The sequence below is a fragment of the Oculina patagonica genome, chromosome 8, assembly GCF_052425735.1.
Source record: "Oculina patagonica isolate OP01 chromosome 8, crgOcupat, whole genome shotgun sequence".
NCBI classification, from domain to species: Eukaryota; Metazoa; Cnidaria; class Anthozoa; order Scleractinia; family Oculinidae; genus Oculina; species Oculina patagonica.
In genome coordinates, this window is record NC_135765.1 from 11,771,953 (window position 1) to 11,792,451 (window position 20,499).

General features: G+C 38.5%; 1 protein-coding gene across 1 annotated transcript in view; it reads right to left on the reverse strand.

The window, feature by feature from the left end:
* The window catches only part of LOC144664335 (mediator of RNA polymerase II transcription subunit 12-like protein), a 57,648-nt gene that overhangs the window by 36,981 nt on the left and 168 nt on the right, over positions 1 to 20,499 (reverse strand). Inside the window, 17 exon segments of the mRNA XM_078525432.1 lie at positions 130 to 492; positions 1,161 to 1,524; positions 1,985 to 2,165; positions 2,294 to 2,568; positions 3,138 to 3,258; positions 3,645 to 3,776; positions 4,183 to 4,331; positions 8,494 to 8,593; positions 15,045 to 15,375; positions 15,593 to 15,786; positions 16,272 to 16,382; positions 16,898 to 17,076; positions 17,453 to 17,612; positions 19,177 to 19,266; positions 20,007 to 20,117; positions 20,275 to 20,319; positions 20,411 to 20,485. Coding sequence (XP_078381558.1) covers positions 130 to 492; positions 1,161 to 1,524; positions 1,985 to 2,165; positions 2,294 to 2,568; positions 3,138 to 3,258; positions 3,645 to 3,776; positions 4,183 to 4,331; positions 8,494 to 8,593; positions 15,045 to 15,375; positions 15,593 to 15,786; positions 16,272 to 16,382; positions 16,898 to 17,076; positions 17,453 to 17,612; positions 19,177 to 19,266; positions 20,007 to 20,117; positions 20,275 to 20,319; positions 20,411 to 20,485 — 2,981 coding nt within the window.

The following is a 20,499-nucleotide window of genomic DNA, read 5'->3' on the forward strand; positions in this document are numbered from 1 at the left end:
CGACACTTAATTGAAAACTGCTCTAAGATGAGTGGAAACAACTAAATGGAACTGACTGTGGTACACCAGCAAGTGCATAGTTACATGCACATGAAACATCCCTACAGAAAAATGTCATCACGGTCTTACCCTCTGAATATCCTGGTAGTGTGGTCAGGCAGCAACATGAGACAGGCATGATATTTCCGCAACATTGCCACTACAATGGTGGATTTGGTTGGTAATGTCCCTACGACTGTTTTGACGAGTGCGACTTGCGTGGTTGAAATGTCGTCCTCACTTGGCATCAGAACGTAAGCCACAAAATCAAGGAGTCCATGCACGTCACCAGAAAGTTCAAACAGGTCGTACAGGAATTCTAGTTGGTTGAGCGTTGGAGTTGGCAAAACCAGACCAAATATTTTGGGTTGTTTGGCCTTCTGGTCACGAAGAATATTGGCGCACTTAGCTACTGCTTGGTACTGGTCAAAGCAAGTCAAGTTTGAGAATTTGCTAAAAATTAAGAAAGATAAATGGAAATAATATAATCAGAACAGATAAACTAATTAGGTATGTGTCAACATAAAGGTAACAGTGTATTTACATGTACTTATTCCTTTTTCCCTTCAAAGCAGTACAAATTGCAAAATAGTAGCTTTAGAGGTGGGAGGAACGTGGAATAACCTAGAAAAGCACTTGAAGCAAGGGTAGATCCAACAAACTCAATAAACCCCGGGCCCAAAAATTAAACCCTGGCTGATACTGGTGTAGTGCAAGGGCTTCAGTATGATGCTTTACTAACCCTACAGACCTTAAGATGTTTGTTAGCACTCCCAGAACCTTGAGTCAGATGTTTGTTAGCACTCCCAGAACCTTGAGTCATTGTACAAGGTGGTTCTAACTTTTAAGACTGTGGATGAAGCCAGTTCGTGACCATTAAGATGGAAGTTACTGAGCAGTATGCTTACACATGATACTGCCTATTATGCTGTACAAGGTGGATCTACATGTAATGTTTAAGTCTGTAGATGAAACCCTAGCATGTGACCATTCAAGTAAAAGCTATGCTGTATATTTATAAAGCATATAAAGCAAAAAATTATTATGGTACATGTACCCTGTTTGGTCTCAACTGATTCTTAAAATAACCAACAATACAGGTACTTATTACATACATGTACCTGTAAAGCGCAGCCCTTTTCTCATCTCTCTCTTTTTTCAGATGTTCACTGTTCTGCACAGGATCAGAATCGTCCACTTTCCCAAGATCATTCAGCATGGCACACAATGCTTTGGTGACTTCTTTGGTTGTTGCCATTGCTTGACTTCTTGCCTTACCCACTCCATACAGCAGTATGAGACGCTGATTATTCTCATGTGCCGAGAGGTTTTCGGAAGGGATGGGAAAATGCTGGGCATACTGAGCATGCTGCGACTTTTTGGGGAGGTTGCAAGCTGAATCAATAATTGAATTGTCCCTTTGATCACTGGACAGTAAGGTAGGATTCATCAAGTTAGCCTCCAGTTTGGTGCCATTTCCAACAGCTGGTTGGGAAAATACGAGTACTAAATCAGCTACATGTACAGTTATATAATAAAGTTATTACAATACAATAATTAACAACTTTTTTTGAGAAAGGTTATGAAAGTAGTGTGTGGCATTGCCCAAAGGTAGGATGGGTAGTGATAATTCGCTGTTCCTTAATCAAAGTTTGCAGTGCTTTACTACAATGTAAGGAGAAACCAAGAATTATAATGAATTTAAGGTTTTTATGATTTCTTAGAGAGACACCATGAATTTCGCTCAAGTAACAGTAAACTACCACTACCCAAAATACCCCAAGAAACGTATGTTTTGTTTCATAAACGCAATTTTGTACAATCATGTTGTGTTGTAAAAAATGGCAAGAAAAGTGGTTCAAAAGATTGCCCAGTGTAGGAGCACATTGTTTTACAGTTCAGATATCATTGTTGTAAATTTTATTATCTACATGTACACTAGTACCTGAAAGATCTGCAGTTATTATTGGAGCTTCCTGCTCTACAAAGATCTCATTGTCACCCTGATCTAGAAGCTGTATGAGTCTTTCTTGATGTACAAGAAGCTCCTGATCCAGCAGTTGCTGAGAGATCTTCAGCTCACTGTCACTGCTGCTGTCCTTACGGCCATCATCTTCCTGACATGTCTACGGAAATAACAAAAAAGTGAATAAATTTATTCACAATACAGGGGTAGATAAAAGGGTCAAAAAGAGAACTTGTTGCAAAGTTTTGATGTTACTTTGCCAAAATTAGATATGAATATTTAACATACCAAACTGTGAATGTCTATGCCCCCCTGTGCATCCCCTTCCTGTACACATTCTTCAATGCCCATAGGTTCAGCTTCAGGGGGGTGTTCCATGCTTGTCATTACAGGCCTTGGGGGAGAGGGGATGGAAACAGGAGGGGTGGGCTGAAGATCTCCTCTTGATATGAGGCTGCACATGTATGCATTGTGGGAGAACACTTCATTTCTGATGAGTTCTCCAAACAGAAGAGTTAGCTGTGCAAAACTTGGATGTGCCTTGTTGTGTTGGTAACCACCATCTGCAAAGAAAGAGTTTAATATTATGAAACAAACAAACAAAGGCAACAAAGAAAAACTGTAAAATTTACACCTGCTTTCAGTGTTATGTGCATAGCTATCTTTCTACATCCATCTTTTGACATCATCTTTTGACATTGTCATTCAACGTGTTGTTTCAAATGAGCGAGTCAATCAAAACTGATGCATACCAGTGTTGGTTTCATGCAAATGAGCTCACAAGTTCAGAAGGTCATGCTAGTGGGCTGTGATTGGCAGATTTTGATCTGTTTTGTTTGTTTAGCATGCACGTCGAAAGATGGATGTCAATAGAAAGCTGTTATGCACATAACACTGAAAGCAGGTGTAATATTGTATATGCACACATATATATATATATTTTTTAATTTAAGATTTTTATCGCCATTCTTTTTAGTTTTTAGGGTTGCGCCCCACATGGGTTACTATTTTCCCGTTCGCGCAATTCCTTTTTGGTCCTTTTCTTTTCTTTATTTGTAAAATTTTAAGACCAATAAAGTTGATAGATCATAGTCACAGTCAGTGGAAAATTGCTCTTTAGACTAATACTCACCAACTACAGGAGCATAATTGTCCAAAAAATTCATCAGGACTTTTTGAAAAGGTGGCACTGTACTTGTAGAGGCGATATTTGATGATGTGCCTTCTTCTCCCTGATCACGAGTACTTTCTCTCTGTGGAGAAAAAAAGTTTAAAATGGTGTAATAAAGGAAAATGCATCTCTTGGAGTTACAGACGAGCAGGCTAGTATGTAAATTGAACCTCAGTTGGACTTCCATTTAAGTGATCATGTGCCCACAATTAGAGGTTGTGAATGGTCCTTCAAAAAAAAAAAAAAAAAAAAAAACATCTTGGAGAAATTAGCCAAATTTCATGGGTCCCCCACCTTCAATTTTTGTGTGACATTGGTCTCACTGTCCTGCAAAGACTATACATCAACACTATCTCGTTACCTTTTAATTTGCCCTCCTGTTCAGAAAGCTATACAGTCATATGATCTCTGGTTGATGAAACATCAGAGCATCAAATTATTTAAATGACACATGACAGTATGCCTCACCTCTTCAAGGATTTCTGCTTGCCTTCTTTGCAGGATCTTAGCAACAGCTAATGCCCGGAATTTGCCCACACGATATTTACTGACTGCCCACTCGAACAGCAGAAGAGCAATTGCCTCATCAGTAGCAGATGCCTAAAAGAAAATGAAACAAACACTAAGAACAAAATGACACAAGATATCCTGACTGTGTTGCAGTACATGGTACTTTGCAGTCTGTAAGTGTTAAGTTAATAAAACAGCAGAAGATCACAATGTTGGGGCTTATCCCAGTTTCTATATATGGCAATAACAACAACAGAATTTTATTTATACATGGTTAAAATGTCAGTAATTAATTATAAAAAGGAAAAAAAAAAATACATGTGTTACATTAAGTGTTTTGCTAAAGACCACAAAACAGAAACACCCTGGCCACTTGATCTGCAGTCCATAAGGCCACCTTGTCTTCTTCAAATGGAACAAATTTGAATGTAGATGTAATTATAAATTAAACAATTTCTAATAAAGGCATTATAAGATTAAAGTATGCAATAAATACCTCTCCTCCAGTTTTCGTTGAATCAGCAAAAATCTTGCTGTAAAGTGAGTCAATAGAACTTGTTGAGTCTGCTCGATTGAAGTTGTAGCGGTCAAGGATCTCCAAAGTGTTGAGCACCCTCTTCACAGCTAAAACTGAAATAGAGACGGCTAAAATAAATGGAGAGAATTAGCTGTGTGATATTGACTGGGAACAGGGAAGTAAGCTAAACATTAATTATTAGAATCTAAGGGCCTCTTAAAACATGACCCCTAGGTTGAGCAAAAACCAGGGTAAGCTTGCCACTAAGTGTGGAAAAAATAATGTTCACAAGAAACCCAACTGCCTGGAGGTATCAAAGGTTTAGTTGTACCAGTACCACAAAGCTGACTTAGGTCAGCATCGTTGTCACCAAAAACTGAAAATGGGTAACTATTAATTTTGATGGATAATGAAATTAAACAAAATGCCACTTTTTTTTCACAAATCCTGGTCTAGCTGAATAGTGCTCGTTTCAATGAAAGAAGAAAGCATAAAACCATGGCTATTTGTGTCAAAATGCCAATCCCCATTGGCTATTTGCAGACTCTTTGAGTGAAAATTGTCAACTCTTTTAGCCAAATCACAGAGAAGGGTTTTCTGGCAAAAAGAGTTGACCTGAGTTGGAAGGATTTTTTGTGTAAATGCTTACAGTTGCGAAAATTCAAATCAGGGTCATGTTAAGAGGCCCTAAATCTAATAATAATTGAAGAAGTAATAAATTTTTATGGTGAAAATGGCACTTGGTCCACATGCAGACTAAAATCAAGTTATCTTGAAATTAAACGATAAAAAGGAAAATATAGCAGTTGTATATAAGTATCATGCAGCGAGTGCCATGCAGTTTACTGGAATTATTGAAAATTTTAAAGGAAATCAGGTTACAAGGCAAAACTTTTTACTTGGGTATAAACACCAGGTTTTGCCTACAATCCTAATAATTTTTAATACATAAAATGTTAAGTCCAGCAAAAACACCTTTGTTTAGAAAAAATAAAACACTAGTTGTAATTTGTAATCCGAGGGCCGCTTGTTTGTCAGTAGTTTTTACTGTTTGCCGTTACCCTCTTTTAATAAAGTTGATTGATTGATTGATTGTGAGCAATTGACATTAGAATTTAACACTCTTTGACAACCTTTCCTTATGCATTATTACTAGCTTTCAGTTATAAGCCTACAAATAACATGTATGGTAACCGTTATACTTTTATGTACAGTTATTTATAGCAGTGAAGTCTGACAACTTCTGAGATTTAAATGTATTGAAGATGCGCATGCAAGCATCTTTATAATTTATGGAGCATACGCAGTATAAGTAATAAATTATTAAATAAATTATCAAGAGGTAACTAGTTTTCTGAAAATATTATCATGGAATGCAAAATATTGTTAAGTAAATCATGGATAAAGTGTTACTAGTTCAGATGACCAGGTGTTAAAGTTACATTTAGGGACACTAGTTTTAATTACAACAAACTGTACACTGTATAGCGTTAAAAAGAAATTTTTAAAATTTCTGTTCAGTTATGACAACATGCTCATAATAATTTACATGTATATTGGCAACTAACATGCAAATAAAAATTAATGGAAAGAGGATGGTGAGTTAGTTTAATTTGTAACCAAAAGTCAAAGGCAGTCAAAGTAGGTGTGAGAAATTATTGTCATGAAAATAAGAAAAAAGAGCCCCACGACACCAGTGCGTGATAAATGATTAATGATCTTCCATTCAGTGTGCAGAAACTTCTACAGTTGTCGTCATCACAGAGTGAGAGAGACAAGATCATCACACAAGTAGACTGATCAAAGATTTACTGTGCAAGGTTCATATCAGCACATGTCACAGGTGTACTACTGTGCATAAGGTCAGGTGAATGTCCTGTGGTGACTTAGAATCAAAAGATCAAAGGTTAAAAAAATCATTGTTCAGAATGTCGGAGTTACTAACTGAAGAAAAAAACACTGGTACTTTACTCTTTAACTGTTGGTAACCTGTCTTTTCTAAGCCAAAGATAATCTGCCTACCCAGAATTGAGCTGAACACAGGAAATGAAGTAATGTCAATGAATGGGGTTGGTAGGATTTGTCTAAAGTTAATCATGCAAACTCCAAGTAAACTGACTAATGCTACAGGAGTCTTCTGACAGATGGCAAAGAAAATAATTTAAGCTCCCATACCAAAACATATCTAGGCAGTAGCTTCTCTATTTATTTCTTAAGTTATCTACCTTTCTCAAGAAAATGAATTCGACAAAGGTCTACAACATATTTACTTACATCTGGAACCACATTTTGTTACACTTGGCACTAATTTTTTTTTTTTTACTTACATGTATAAACTAGAAAACATCACAAGCTAAGTACAATTTGTTTAAAGTTTACATGTACACATGCAGTATACTGTAAGTAAACACATGTAGCATAAATTTAAAGCGTACTAGCTAATGAATGTTAGGCCGATTACATTACAGATAATGAGATATGCATTGGCTTATGACAGTGAAATCATGTCATATAACATTATTCATAATTATTTTAATGATTATTGGACAGCTATAATTTCAAAATCAACCAAAGTGTATATACATGTATATGTGGTGCCACAAAATGCAGAGCAATAAGAAATTAATTTTAATTTGTTTACAGCAATTTACTATAATTGCAGAAGTTACATGAGGTAAATATAGTGTTAAATTACAATTTTAAATTATGCTTTTAATTATACATTAATTGTTATACATGTATGTACAGATTGCTACTTAATAGATACTTGAAGTCTACTTTATGTAAGATTGCAGCTTATTTTAAAAGTTTAATAGCTTGTCATTAAAATGAAATGAAGTGAATGTACATGTACAAATGTATAGTACTAACTTGTATATAGTTGTAATTAATTTATGCAAAGCAAATATTAAGACATTAATTATAAAATTAATTAATAATAATAATAATAAAAATAATTATGTGTGATCATGGAAGCTTGCAGCCTAGAATTACACATGGTAGAAAAGCAGAATTACTAATACATGTATGCAGCGCTTTTGGCAACTTCAGAATAGAGCTGTTGATACATACTGTAATGTACATTAAGCTCAATGTTTTGAAGCACATCAAGCAACAGTGAGTAGACAGTACTTTACTTCGTTACACAGTACTTTATGACAGGAAGGAGCATACTATGTAAAGAGAAATGGGGAATTATCTTCAATAGTGTGTGAAATTTAAATTATCTCTTACATGTACTTGTAACAGAAACACATAGACCAGTTTGTAAGAGACATAAATGATTGTATTTGTCAGAGAAAGTCAATGTGGTAAAGCATGACATCAAGCATCGTTAATGCATGTGATGTGGCATCATGATGGTGAATTATGTTCTTTACACATTCATTTCAACAGTTGGCTATACTGTACATGTGTATGGTGCATCCCTTCCCTAGCTCCCAGTCTCAGAATGAGCACATGTAAGGTGAGCATGAAAATAAGTGGAAGTACTCCTATGCCTGTTTGATATAATTTGGTAATGTACATGTACTGCTTTATTCTAAAGGGAATGAGTTTGACAACATTTGGTTCTGTGCAGTTGAGGAACAAGTGCTGTTTGATCAGACTACACATACTGTACCATTTCCAAGAACTGATTTAATTTTGTAAGGGAAGTTATTTCAAAATAATGTAAGCCTTGGTTGATCGCATAAATGGTCCTAACTGTACCTAACTATTTTAATTCAACATCTTCATACATTGTTGGATCTTGTTGCAACAGGTAGCGACCAAATGAACGCAATGAGTTTGAGTTCAGTATGTTGGTCTTTTTTTGCAGAATCGTGAACTTAGATCCACTGGGCTTTTCAATGTTGGTCAGGAATGTGTTGGACAAAAAAATTTATTATGACTTAGATGAAACATCCAACATGCATGTTCCAATAAGATTGTCCCAACATGTCAAGGATGATGAAACACTTGGACCAATAAATTATTTTTACTTGGATGATGTTGAATCAAAATATTGAGTCTGTCTGACCAGGGTTTTAGTTGGGCCGTTCTAATTGATGACAATTGAAATGGTTGACAGGGCAATTTTTAGAATGCTTGTGCTATTTTTAATGAGAAACAAGAAATGGAAAATCTTTGGGTGCCTGTACACCTGTACATGAGTGTACAATGATTTGCCAAAACGAGTACTTGTTCCTCCAGATAGCATACATGTAGCAGCAGTGTTGGGTGTGCATGTACATGAATTGTATGATGGCATCATAGCAGTGACAGTGGCATGCAGTAACATTTTCTCACCTGAAGATTTGTCTTGGTATTTATCAGGGGACCAGTGAGACTCAACAGCTTTACTTCTGGTTTTGATCTCCTCCTCACTTGCAAGCAGAACAGACAACAGCTGCATTTACAGAATAAGAATGAAAGATGCAAGTTACAACAGCTGTACTTGGCACATGTTCAGTTAACTTGTGTCACAGGGGGCCTTAACAATTAGTAGCCTGTTAGTTTGTGCATGTACATACAGGTACACAATGTACCCCTGGATCTCGTACAAAAAATTTGTTACAGTTCATGTATATAAAAAAAGAATCTTTAGTTGGGAACCACACCTAAGACACTTGATTTACATTATTTTGGTGCCTGGATGATTACATGTACACAATCATGCAGTATTAACAAGTTTATTAAGAGTGTATCCATAAGAGGACCAGGCAACAGGTCATACAGCTCATATCACCGATTTCGCCCAAACTTAGCATAAATGTTGGGTATGGTGAGCTATTTACTGTGACAAAACATCAGCTCAAAATATTTTATTCCCTTCAAGTTATGGCACCTTTTGCAAAAATGGCCATTTTTCACTAATTTATGCATATTTAATTAGCTGACTTTGATTGACCAGTTCCACAAGAAAAAAAGACTTCTGAAAATAAATTTCACTGCATTATATTCTGTGGTTATTAGGCTTTAAGTACAATAATTCACTTCAACCGTCTGATTTGATTTCTTCTCCTCAAACGGTCTTTTGGAAGGTACACATTTCGTACTGTTGGAAATAGCCTTTAACTAGTGCCCATTATCTCCCATGAGCAACAACTTATATACATTATTCTTACATGGGTAATGAAGTCCATCATTAAACTTCACAAAAATGCAACAAAATGTCTGGGGACTTCAATATTCTATTAGTATTGAGGAACTAAACACACATGACTTAACGATTTCTTGCTATTTCATCAAAATTCACCGAAACACAGAAACCATTTATTTGCCTCAATTTGGCACAAAATCAGTACGAAATAGCTAATCAAGTATAAATTTATAGATAACAATCAAAATATTGGCGAAGATTGGCAGTTAGGGCATTTTTCGGAGCGTTTTCAGAGCCATATAATTCGGCAATGTTGTGATAGTAAATGTAAAAATAGCAGCGAAAGATTTTCTTCAAAAGCTCGCTCAATTCAACATTTAGGCACATCAAAGTTAAGAAACAAGAAAGTAATACTACATACATGCCACTTATCGACACACAGATGCTTTCTTTTGAAGAATTTGTTCTTCCTCGCTGCACTTCGATCCTTCAATCGATCTCAATTGACATGTACTGTTGCTTTGAGGCGCGATGAACTTAGCCAATACATCGTGGTTCATCCTTCGTGAAAGGTGTAAACAGGTTGTCAATAAAGTCATTCAAAGAGCTGTTTAAAGTTCACGGAAGGGCACTTGTCTCAGCCAGTTTGAATGAAATAAATTTAACTGAAAAATAAACAGCCGCCATGTTGTATTTGTACCTTTGAGCCTGCCGTTTCAGTCAGCGGTAAAGCCGTACACTTGGGCAAGTACGTAGTGTAGTCATCATATAGTTGTTTGACTAAATCCTATATAGGGATGTTCATAGAGGGGATACATAGCCTAGCCCTACACAGCTATACACGCCTATACATAGCCCAACACAGCTATACACAGCTATACACACGCGTGTTCATTTGCTTTTCCTTCGCAAATGTTTGTTTTCGTCGGAATAAGTAGCGGATGGTGTTATCTACCCTCTGAACAACCGGGGCTTGATCTTAGCCTTATAAGTAGTGTGCGTTTCTTGTAAAAGTGAGAATTTTTTTCAACTTCTCCATTGAATTTTTTTGATAAATAGTTGAAGAGAAATACACTGGATGCAGTGTAATGTATGCGATGCAATCGGTTTTGATGCTCTGAAATTGAGCTCTGAAATGTCGGAAACCATTAAATAATCAGAGCAAGTTTTTCCATCTTATATCAGGTTAAAACTAGTATGTTTATTGTTTTTTTTGTTGTTTCTGTCTTTTTTGGGAGGTGGGGGAGGGGGTGAATATGGACATTCGAAGAAATGGCGGTCAGGTTGTCAGCCTGGCCTGTGCACATCTATTCCTTCTGTTCAAATCGTCTATATTATATTACACTTTGGCAGCTAGGAGACTGAATTTGTACCCACTCTCTTTTCTCGTTCTCCATCTGTCCATTTACCGATAAACGTCATTACTGCAGTTTTATTAATTTGTTTTAGAAAAGGGCTTTTATGGGGACAAATTTTTCCTCCTGAATGCCCACATTGCAAGTGACGAATTGCGGCTTCAAATGATAATTTTCTTCATCACCGACTCAATTTAAGTGGCTATGTGAGTTACAAAGACGCGAATGCAGACTTTTGTAGAGAGCTCAAACCCCGCATTAAAACTAAACAAATTTATTGTAAGACTAGGACTACGCAAGACGGCAAAACTTATTAGCTAATGTTTCAACCAGCACAGGTAGCCTTCTCCAAGCTTGCTCGGGACCGTACTTGGCGAATATTGGCCCTCGGTCTTTTTTGTACGGACCTCGCTGCGCTCGATCCGTACTGTTAAGACCTCGGGCCAATATTCGCCCAGTACGGCCCTCGCGCGTGGTTAATAAGAGATTTATTTTACGACTGGAAACTTTGTGTATTAAGAATTGCTACCCGGTAGATGTCGTGGAAAACAATATGCGGCAAAACTTTTACGCGCGCCAAAGGAGTTAAAATTATTTCTGTGTTGAAGGTCATTTCATTTTCAAAGCAATAAAAACTCCGAAAAATTTTTACAAAAAAAAATCTTGCAAAAAATCTTGCGCTAAATCGCGCGGGAATTAGTGCGGGATCATCTGGGACAAAACCCGGTCCGATACTTGGAAAATATCAGCCCGCGGGACCGGAAATAAAGTAATCTGATTGGCTGATTTAGTTATTGGCCCTCGGACCGCCTTAGTCGTGTAATAAATGTATTTATTTTTTTATCAGAGGGCACGGTAATGAATCCTGCAATCTGATTGGTTCTTAGCGCGGGCAAGATTCTCTTATATCTGCCCACGGGCCACGGTAACGCTTTCGTGAGTTTTTGTCTTGTGTTTCAATGGAGAAAAAAAAAAAAAAAAGTTATTTACCGGCTTAGGGTCGGTCCGTATAGTGAAAAACTGTGACCTCGGCCTTGAAAATGCTGCCCTCGGCCTGCGGCCTCGGGCAGCATTTTCAAGACCTCAGTCACAGTTTTTCACTATACGGACCTCCCAGCCGGCAAATAACATATATATATTTGCTGCGCCATATAGACTGCGTCCCTAAAGGCATTTCGTACGTGAATTCTTTGTTCAGTTCAGCACAGACGCTCCCCCAACTAAAGCACTTGCGCAAGAAACGATTACAAAACCTACCTCGCTATCCACCGTATAGTGATTTATCCCGTGGTAAACGTTATTCTCCAATTTTGCTGAGTTATTCATTTTTTCCCATTTATGCCCCGGGGTAGGGGAATTTGGTCAAAAAATGTAATCGTTATGCGCGGTATTAATCACTATTCCCGCCAGGGGAGGGGAATTTGAACAAGCAATAAAAAAATACAAATGTCTGGAAAGTAACTGGGAGACGTTGAAATTTTGATCTATTTAACTGTGTAGCGTCTTTTATGCTAAAAATAATTGTTTATGTTCCAAAATGACGCTAAATGGCGGTATAAAACTGCTCCGACGTTTCGGCAATACTGCCTTCTTCAGGGTGCCACCCGCAAAAAGGCAGTATTGCCGAGACGTCGGAGCAGTTTTATACCGCCATTTAGCGTCATTTTGGAACATAAACAATTATTTTGATTTGGTTGTGGTGCATGCCGACCGTTAGCCTGCGTAGCAGGCGTCTGTGTAGTTTTTAGCGCGCGTAAAAGAGTGCGCGATCGCGAGAAGGCCACGCGAGGTAAAAATAGAGGAGACGCCGTCTTCTCGATTTTTTCCTCGCGTGGCGCTCTCGCGCCTTTCGCGTTTCTCCCATGCGCGCGCTAGAAACTAACGACGCCTGCCACGCAGGCTAGCCGACCGTTGAACAGAAAAATCAAGAACTCTGTCTCGGTGAAAGTCAAATGAAACAGTATTTTTTCTGGAAAATCTCTTCGGAGATTGACGGAACGTCAGAAATTTTCTTACCATTTGTAAGGTTTCCCAGTTCTAGTTTCCCATGCATCAGGTCTCCCATCAACGGAAAGAAATAACAGGAAACTGAGCTACAAATGGTAAGCGACATCTATTTCGGTTAGTTTGCTAATTTTGGAAAGAAGCCTTTCCATTTTTCAGTGGTCATTCCAACCGGTTCTCTCCAACAAATGGTAAGCACCCTAGAGTTCGTTCAGCATCACATTGCGGTAAACACGTCAAGCTGTAGCGGAGGAAATTGTTTTCCCTACGACAATTGAAAATATTCTCATTTTCATCACAAACGCATCCAACGAACACTCGGGGAGGAAAAGCAAATGATCGCGCGTGTGGTGTGGTCACGCGTGATGGACGCGTGATGCCCAGTGAACAGCCGTACCGCTGACTGAAACGGCAGGCTCAAAGGTAGAAATTCAACATGGCGGCTGTTTATTTTCCAGTTAAATTTATTTCATGCAAACTGGCTGAGACAAGTGTCCTTCCGTAAACTTTGAACAGCTCTTTGAATGACTTTATTGACAACCTGCTTACACCTTTCACGAAGGATGAACCACGATGGATTGACTAAGTTCAGCGCGCCTCAAAGCAACAGTACATGTCAATTGAGATCGATCAAAGAATCGAAGTGCAGCGAGGAAGAACAAATTCTTCAAAAGAAAGCATCTGTGTGTCGATAAGTGGCATGTATGTAGTATTACTTTCTTGTTTCTTTACTCTGATGTGCCTAAATGTTGAATTGAGCGAGCTTGTAAAGAAAATCTTTCGCTGCTGTTTTTACATTTGCTATATCACAACATTGCCGAATTATATGGCTCTGAAAACGCTCCGAAAAATGTCCTAACTGCCTTTTCTTCGCCAATATTTTGATTGTTATCTTTAGATTAATGCTTGATTAGCTATTTCGTTCCGATTTTATGCCAAATTGAGGCAAATAAATGGCTTCTGTGTTTCGGTGAATTTTGATGAAATAGCAAGAAATCGTTAAGTCACGTGTGTTTAGTTCTCAATACTAATAAAATATTGTAGTCCCCAGACATTTTGTTGCATTTTTGTAAAGTTTAATGATGGACTTCATTACCCATGTAAGAATAATGTATATAAGTTGTTGCTCATGGGAGATATTGGGCACTAGTTAAAGGCTATTTCCAACAGTACGAAATGTGTACCTTCCAAAAGACCGTTTGAGGAGAAGAAATCAAATTTGACGGTTCAAGTGAATTATTGTACTTAAAGCCTAATAACCACAGAATATAGTGCAGTGAAATTTATTTTCAGAAGTCTTTTTTTCTTGTGGAACTGGTCAATCAAAGTCAGCTAATTAAATATGCATAAATTAGTGAAAAATGGCCATTTTTGCAAAAGGTGCCATAACTTGAAGGGAATAAAATATTTTGAGTTGATGTTTTGCCACAGTAAATAGCTCACCATACCCAACATTTATGCTAAGTTTGGGCGAAATCGGTGATATGAGCTGTAGCACCTGTTGCATGGTTCTGCCCTGTTCTCTCACGGGCACACTCTTAAAAGTGTTTGTTCCAAAATTTGGTCACAGTGCCTTGGCACAGGAAGAAATATCTTGGGGTCTCAGGGTTGGAAACTAAAATTCCGGAGCACTCGCCATCTGGGCGAGTGACCTTCAAATTGCACTCGCCCAGATCAGTTTTCACTCGCCCAGCCACCGTAGTGGTCGATCACGATACAGACTACAATGAAAAGTCGCTGAAAATAGACCTTACTCCACAATAAAAACACGAGCACACTTCCATTAAAAGTTGAAACACAGTTTAATCTGATATGTATTCCTAAATACCTGTAGTTTGCAAGCAAATAGCTTTGATGGAGATTTCAAAATGTTGGTAAGCTATCGACTTATGGACAGTGTAGATTATTTTAAATTGGAAAGTAAAAGTTCCGCTTATTTTGAATAATATATTGAAAATCGTACTCGCCAAACCGGGCGAGTGATCCGTGATTTGAACTCGCCCGACAGTTTTCACACTCGCCTGGGCGAGCGGGCGAGCGCTAATTTCCAACCCTGGGGTCTGGAAAGCCTTATTTTCATAAGGGCTGGCCGGGCATTCTCCTGACATGTCTTTATTTTTTTACATGTCACAGCAATAACATTACTGTAAAAGTAACCCAAGTGTGTCTGTTTATGGAAGGTAGCCAACTCACTGCTGGTTATATTACAAAATGCTACAGTATTATATGTGCATGCAGTGTTCAAGTGGGATGACCAGGACCATGACTCAGTGTCCTTGCAATTAAGGGTGGGGGGCAGGGGGTGGACACTTACATGTACAAGAGATGTCTTAAAGTAAATGTTTCCATGAATAACAGAAACAAAAAACTACATATATTACAGGCAACAGTTTACCAACCTCAGAATTTAGGGATCCCTGTGCATTTCCAGGGGATGGAAGAGGCATTGCAGATGGTGCGATAGGCAGCCTGTCCAATGGGGATCCCAAAACCGCAGGTTTACTGGCTCCAGCATCGGCATTTGTCCCACTGGAATTACTTCCACTGCTTGTCGTGTTACTGGAGCTGTTTCCACAGGGAATGGAGTTCCAGATGAGGGCTCCAGGACAACTGATGGCGATAGTTTGGAGAACGGAACTCAGTGCTAGAACAAGGGCGTGGTGCTGAGGGCATGTCTTGTACTGCGAGAGGACAGGAAGTGACTGAGCACTGATGGCTGTCAAAGTTGAGCTGTCAAAATAAGCCAAAAAAAAGAAAACTGTAACTCTACCACTCTTACCACAAGTAGATGTTGATTTAGTTGTTATAATGTCTAAATTCCAAATTTTACGAGACAAGGGAGACAAGTGCTTGTGCTGTTTTGGAAAAGCCAGATGTCTCAGGAAGCCCCTTCATTAGCGCTAATCTTGGCTGTACTTTGTTGTTGATTGTTCACTTGACTTTATACCTTTCTGAAGTAATGGATGGTACAGGGCTTGGCACAGATGAACTGCTTGTCCTAGTAGAACTGCTGCTTGCTCCTTGATTTTGCTGTTCAGATTGCATCTGCTCAGCTGCAGAATATAATGTTGACAGCTTCCTGGAACAAACTTGGGCGAGGCTTCTGGCAAGGGTTTGAGACATGACTACCTGGTCAACATACTAGAAATGAAAATGACAACAATGAAAAGTAAGTTACAGCATAAAAACGTGTTTGCTGTGCACAGTTGTAATGTATTTTGTTCAGTGGCCTACACAGCTGACACTTAGCTTATGGTTCCTGTAACATGATGTGACCAATCAACTGTCAAAGTGGACCCTGGGACTGCTGTAAGGCATACAACTCCCTAAAATGGACAAGGTTGGCCAGGCTGGCTAGTCCTGGCCACTGCAAATTTGACTTGTTTATCTTTAACTGGACTCTCATTAAGGTGGACACCTCCCTTAGGCAGTTACCTAAGTTTAAATTGATATTGGATCAGAGGGTGAACTCCTTAGAGAGAGGTCACTGTATAGGAGTCTGGAGACTGCAGAATATGTACTGTACCCACAACTCACACAAATAGAATGCTCAACGTCACAAATTTCTATTACACAATATTATAATTATTTTAAGCTTTGTTAACAGAATGGACAGCATATTTTACCCTAAGCAGAAGAGGGATTAGGAATTTTAGCAGCAAGTCATCAGCATTCTTGCTTTTATCCAACAAATCCAACAGCCAGTTAAGAAAGTCTTGTCTATCAAGAAGGCTCTCCTGCAAAATAATTATGTACAAAAATAAATAAGAATCATAATGAAACAATAGCTTTGAATAGCTAAGTGACTTGACAAAGAACACAACACCATAAAGTAGCCCAGACAGTGCTTGAACCAGTGCTCAATCCAGAGTCCAAACTGCATTACATTGTATGCACAGTTTCCTAAATACATATACATGTAAGTATTCATTTTCTTTATGGATGCTGGTCCTGTTAACAACTATAATCATGGAAGATGGGTGCCTGGCATGAATGGAGCCTCCACTGTGATTAGTCAGCCTTTAAACAGTAAACTGCTCCCATCACTGGGAACACCTGCAACCAAGCCATGTGCCGTCATGGAGAGTTGGTACCCATTAGAATTTTCACAGAGAAGGGAATGGGGGAAGGGGTGGCAGTGAAGTGTCAACAAAAGAACCAAAGGTTCACACCTGCTCTCACTGACTGTAAATTCAATGTTTCAAAATGCAAGTTTATCCCAACACAATTTGAATGTTGTAGAACCTCTCACCTCATACAGCCAGTGTGATAATCGTACAGTGTAGTTCCACTGTTTCAATGCTTGTTCCATTTCAGGCGTCATTCTTTGTTGGTGCTGGGAGGAAGTTATCCCACCAAAGTGGCTTTGATAGAAATCTGCAATCTTGTTTAACTGGTCCTTCAAGAATTTTGTTAGAGCATGGGTCCAGTCTAAAAAAAATACAGCATACACATGTAGATCTTGTTTGTGCATTAGACGAGGGATTGGGAGGTTCAAAGTTTAAGTCCATGCACTTATTGTTCAGTGCCTGTACAGTGCCTGCTAATGTCTGGGAAATCCTCAAAATACTGTTTGGTTGTCTCAGCGCTAGCAGTGCATGATTTTAGCCCTGACAGAGTAAGAGAGGTCAAGCTTACAATGTACTACATGTTTGTTCATTGTACCTTCTCAAACTACTGCATGCATTTGTTATGGTTTTTCTTGACTTGTATACATGTATGTATGTTATGGTTTAATTTTACACTGTTAAAGTGATGCATGCCTATGTACATGAAGTACATGTTACAAAAACAAAAGGATTAATACCTGATGCAGGGTCTGCCATAATTCTTTTCTTGCCCTTGGACTCATTGACGCCTGTGTTGTAAGCTGATGATATTTTTATAAACCATGCAGCTCGCAGCATTGGAATGGAGTAATCACACAGACTACTAAATATTTCCTCTTTCTTATTGAAAATTGGCACCTGCAGTAATGGACAAACAATATTACAACTAATATGAAATGAATATATGAAAATCATATATTTGTACTGCGGATATACATTTTAAGCAAATGAAAGACCATCGCAGTAATGTACTCAACTTAAGCAGTTGAGAAAAGCAAGCCTGAAAAAAAAATTCAAGCTTGAACGGGAATCGAACCCATGACCTCTGCGATACTAGTGCAGCGCTGCACTAGTATCGCAGAGGTCATGGGTTCGATATTACAACTGCTGTCAAACCTCTGGCCTGTACAGTAGATAAATATCAATAAACCATAATTTTTTCATATTACCAGTATTGTACTGGAACTAGCTTGTAATTAAGGCTATGGGGAATCTTTTCAAATGCAAATCACTTAAAGCTCCTATTAATGATATTCCCTGCATTAGTCTCCATTGCAAGCTAGTTCCTGTCCAATACCAAAAATATGAATATATGGTCTACTGAGCTTCTTTGATCCTTTATTTGCCCTATCAGTGATCATTACTTATCTTGTGGGTGGGGACAGGGGGGTCTGAACCTCCCGCCTCCCGTACCGCTTACTCCCGCTTCCCGTACCTTTTACTCCCACTTCCTGCCCCTTTCCGTAGTGGCACCCTTCTCTTTGTCCCCTATCTATTGTGAAATGTAATGAAACATTGCAAAATTTTACTTGTTTTCTTCCAGTTCCCGCCTCCTTAGGAATCCCACTTTCCGCCCTCTTTTCTCCTGCTTCCCACCCTTTTTCTCCCAGTCTCCCGCGCCCCTGTCCCCCTCCACTTTCTTCTCCAGGTCATACAGTGTAGCTGGGGGGAGAAGGGACAGGCCAGGAGAGTCTGTTTAAAACGCGGGCTTGGCTCAGCATCTATTTAATTGAACCTGGTATTTATTTGAGGCCTGGCATTAATTTATTAAATGTTAAATAAGGGCATTTTTCATCAGTTTTTACAACCACATTTTTTGTCATTGATACCTAAGGTATATTGGAAGTATAATATTATAATTATAATTTTGGGAAATTGTTCAAGGCTTGCAAAATTGACCAAAAGGAAACTCTCAGGAAAATACTGTTAAAAGGAATTAAAAGCATTGTTTGTGTTTAGCAAATTTTCAGAAGAATGTCAAGGCATAGAGATTGTAACTGACCCAGGGGGGTACTGCGGCTTGTAAATGATGGGGATGATCGAATGAAGGCAAAACTCAGGACCCAAAAAATCCCTAAGTCTTCCGACATTACCCAAAAAAATCCCTGGACCAAAAAATAACTCCCAAAAAAATCCCTTTTCAAATATTACCCCTAAATTGCCAGGAGGGGCAATAATATAACACAAAGAAAACCATAAAAAATTGAACACTCGTGTTTGTTTGTTCATCATACCATAAATACGCCAAGGCCGCGCCAAGGCGCTTAAGTTCGTTTTTAATACCCAAAAAATCCCCTAAAAAATCCCGGAATCAAAAATTTCAAACCCCAAAAAATCCTTCGATCATCCCCGTCATTTACAAGCCGGAGTACCCCCCCTGGGGTAACTGATGCCCTGAAATGAAAATGTACTACAGACTCACTTTCTTGGCTAAAACTGTAAGGGGTTTGTTCCCAGCAAGATCCTGAAACCATGACGATATGAATGCACGATTACGAGCAGTTATATGCACCTGCAAAAATAGAAATGAAAGTATCAGTTTGACATTTTTCATTCATTGGGTAAGCTGCCACGCCAAAAGTAAATTATTTACACACATGATTGTCTCTCTCTTTTTTTATCACATTCTCAATTCTTTGCCCACTTGAAAGTGTCCAAGATTGGACCCCCAAAATGGGTCCATACAAAACATGGACCCCCTCATTTGGACTTCCTTTTGGACCCCACCTGAACCCCACCTGATCCTCATCTTGGAACAATTTGGCAGGTGTTTTGATTTCTGAAGTCACACATCAATGCAAATAGTGGTAAACTCTGTGATTCGGTTGTGAAATTGTGATTATTCCAGGCACAACGTTGTGGTAATTTATTCATTATTCAGATTTTTTATATAATTCAATCATATTTTAGATATTTAAATCACGATCCCATCTTTTTCTGGGAAAAATAGGGGGTCTAGAATGAGATGGGGGTCCAAATGAGGGGTCCTTGTTATGTACCAACCGCTCAAAGATGCCTTACTTAAGGGCCATTCCATTAATTTTTATATCCACACCCCCCTGTTGACAAGTTTTTTTGAAAGGGTTTTGAAAGTCATTTCTGAGGGGGTAGCTCCATCGACATTCTTTGAAGGGTTATTTCTGAAGGGTTAGGGATAAAGTTGGCTTTTGTCTGATGGGGTTAAGATTTTTTCTGAGGGGGCATCATGTCAGCAATTTGATTGTTTTTTCTTAAGAGGTAAATTTTACTTACTGGCATAAAATTATCTTTAACGGACTGTGTTTTCCTCTTGTTTCCATCTTGTGACGTAAAGGTGTTTTGTTTCTGTTTTTCCAGCAAAATGGCATTAAAGTTTTGAGCAAACTGTTAGGAAAGAAATAATACAGAGAAAAATGAGTTCAAGCTTTAACAATAGCGACAGATTGAGTAATAATTGATATTAAATTGCAAAGTCGGAGTATCAATTGAAAATAACTTTCAGGTAAACATTGTCAATTTCCCTGATTGATCATTCACGTACCTTCGACAGTGGCACATTCGACATGATATCTTTCGCCGATCCATACTGAAAAACAAATCGAGTACAATCAGGTTTCTTTCCATTTAGCAATTGTCACCGCATCGCATGAGGAAATGACAAATAGATTTCTACAAACCTCAATTGTTCCCGAACTGAAGGGAAGCGGCTGATAGCTGAAGCCTTTTTTGACGTTTTCCTCGGTGAGCTCATCCTGAGAAGATTATG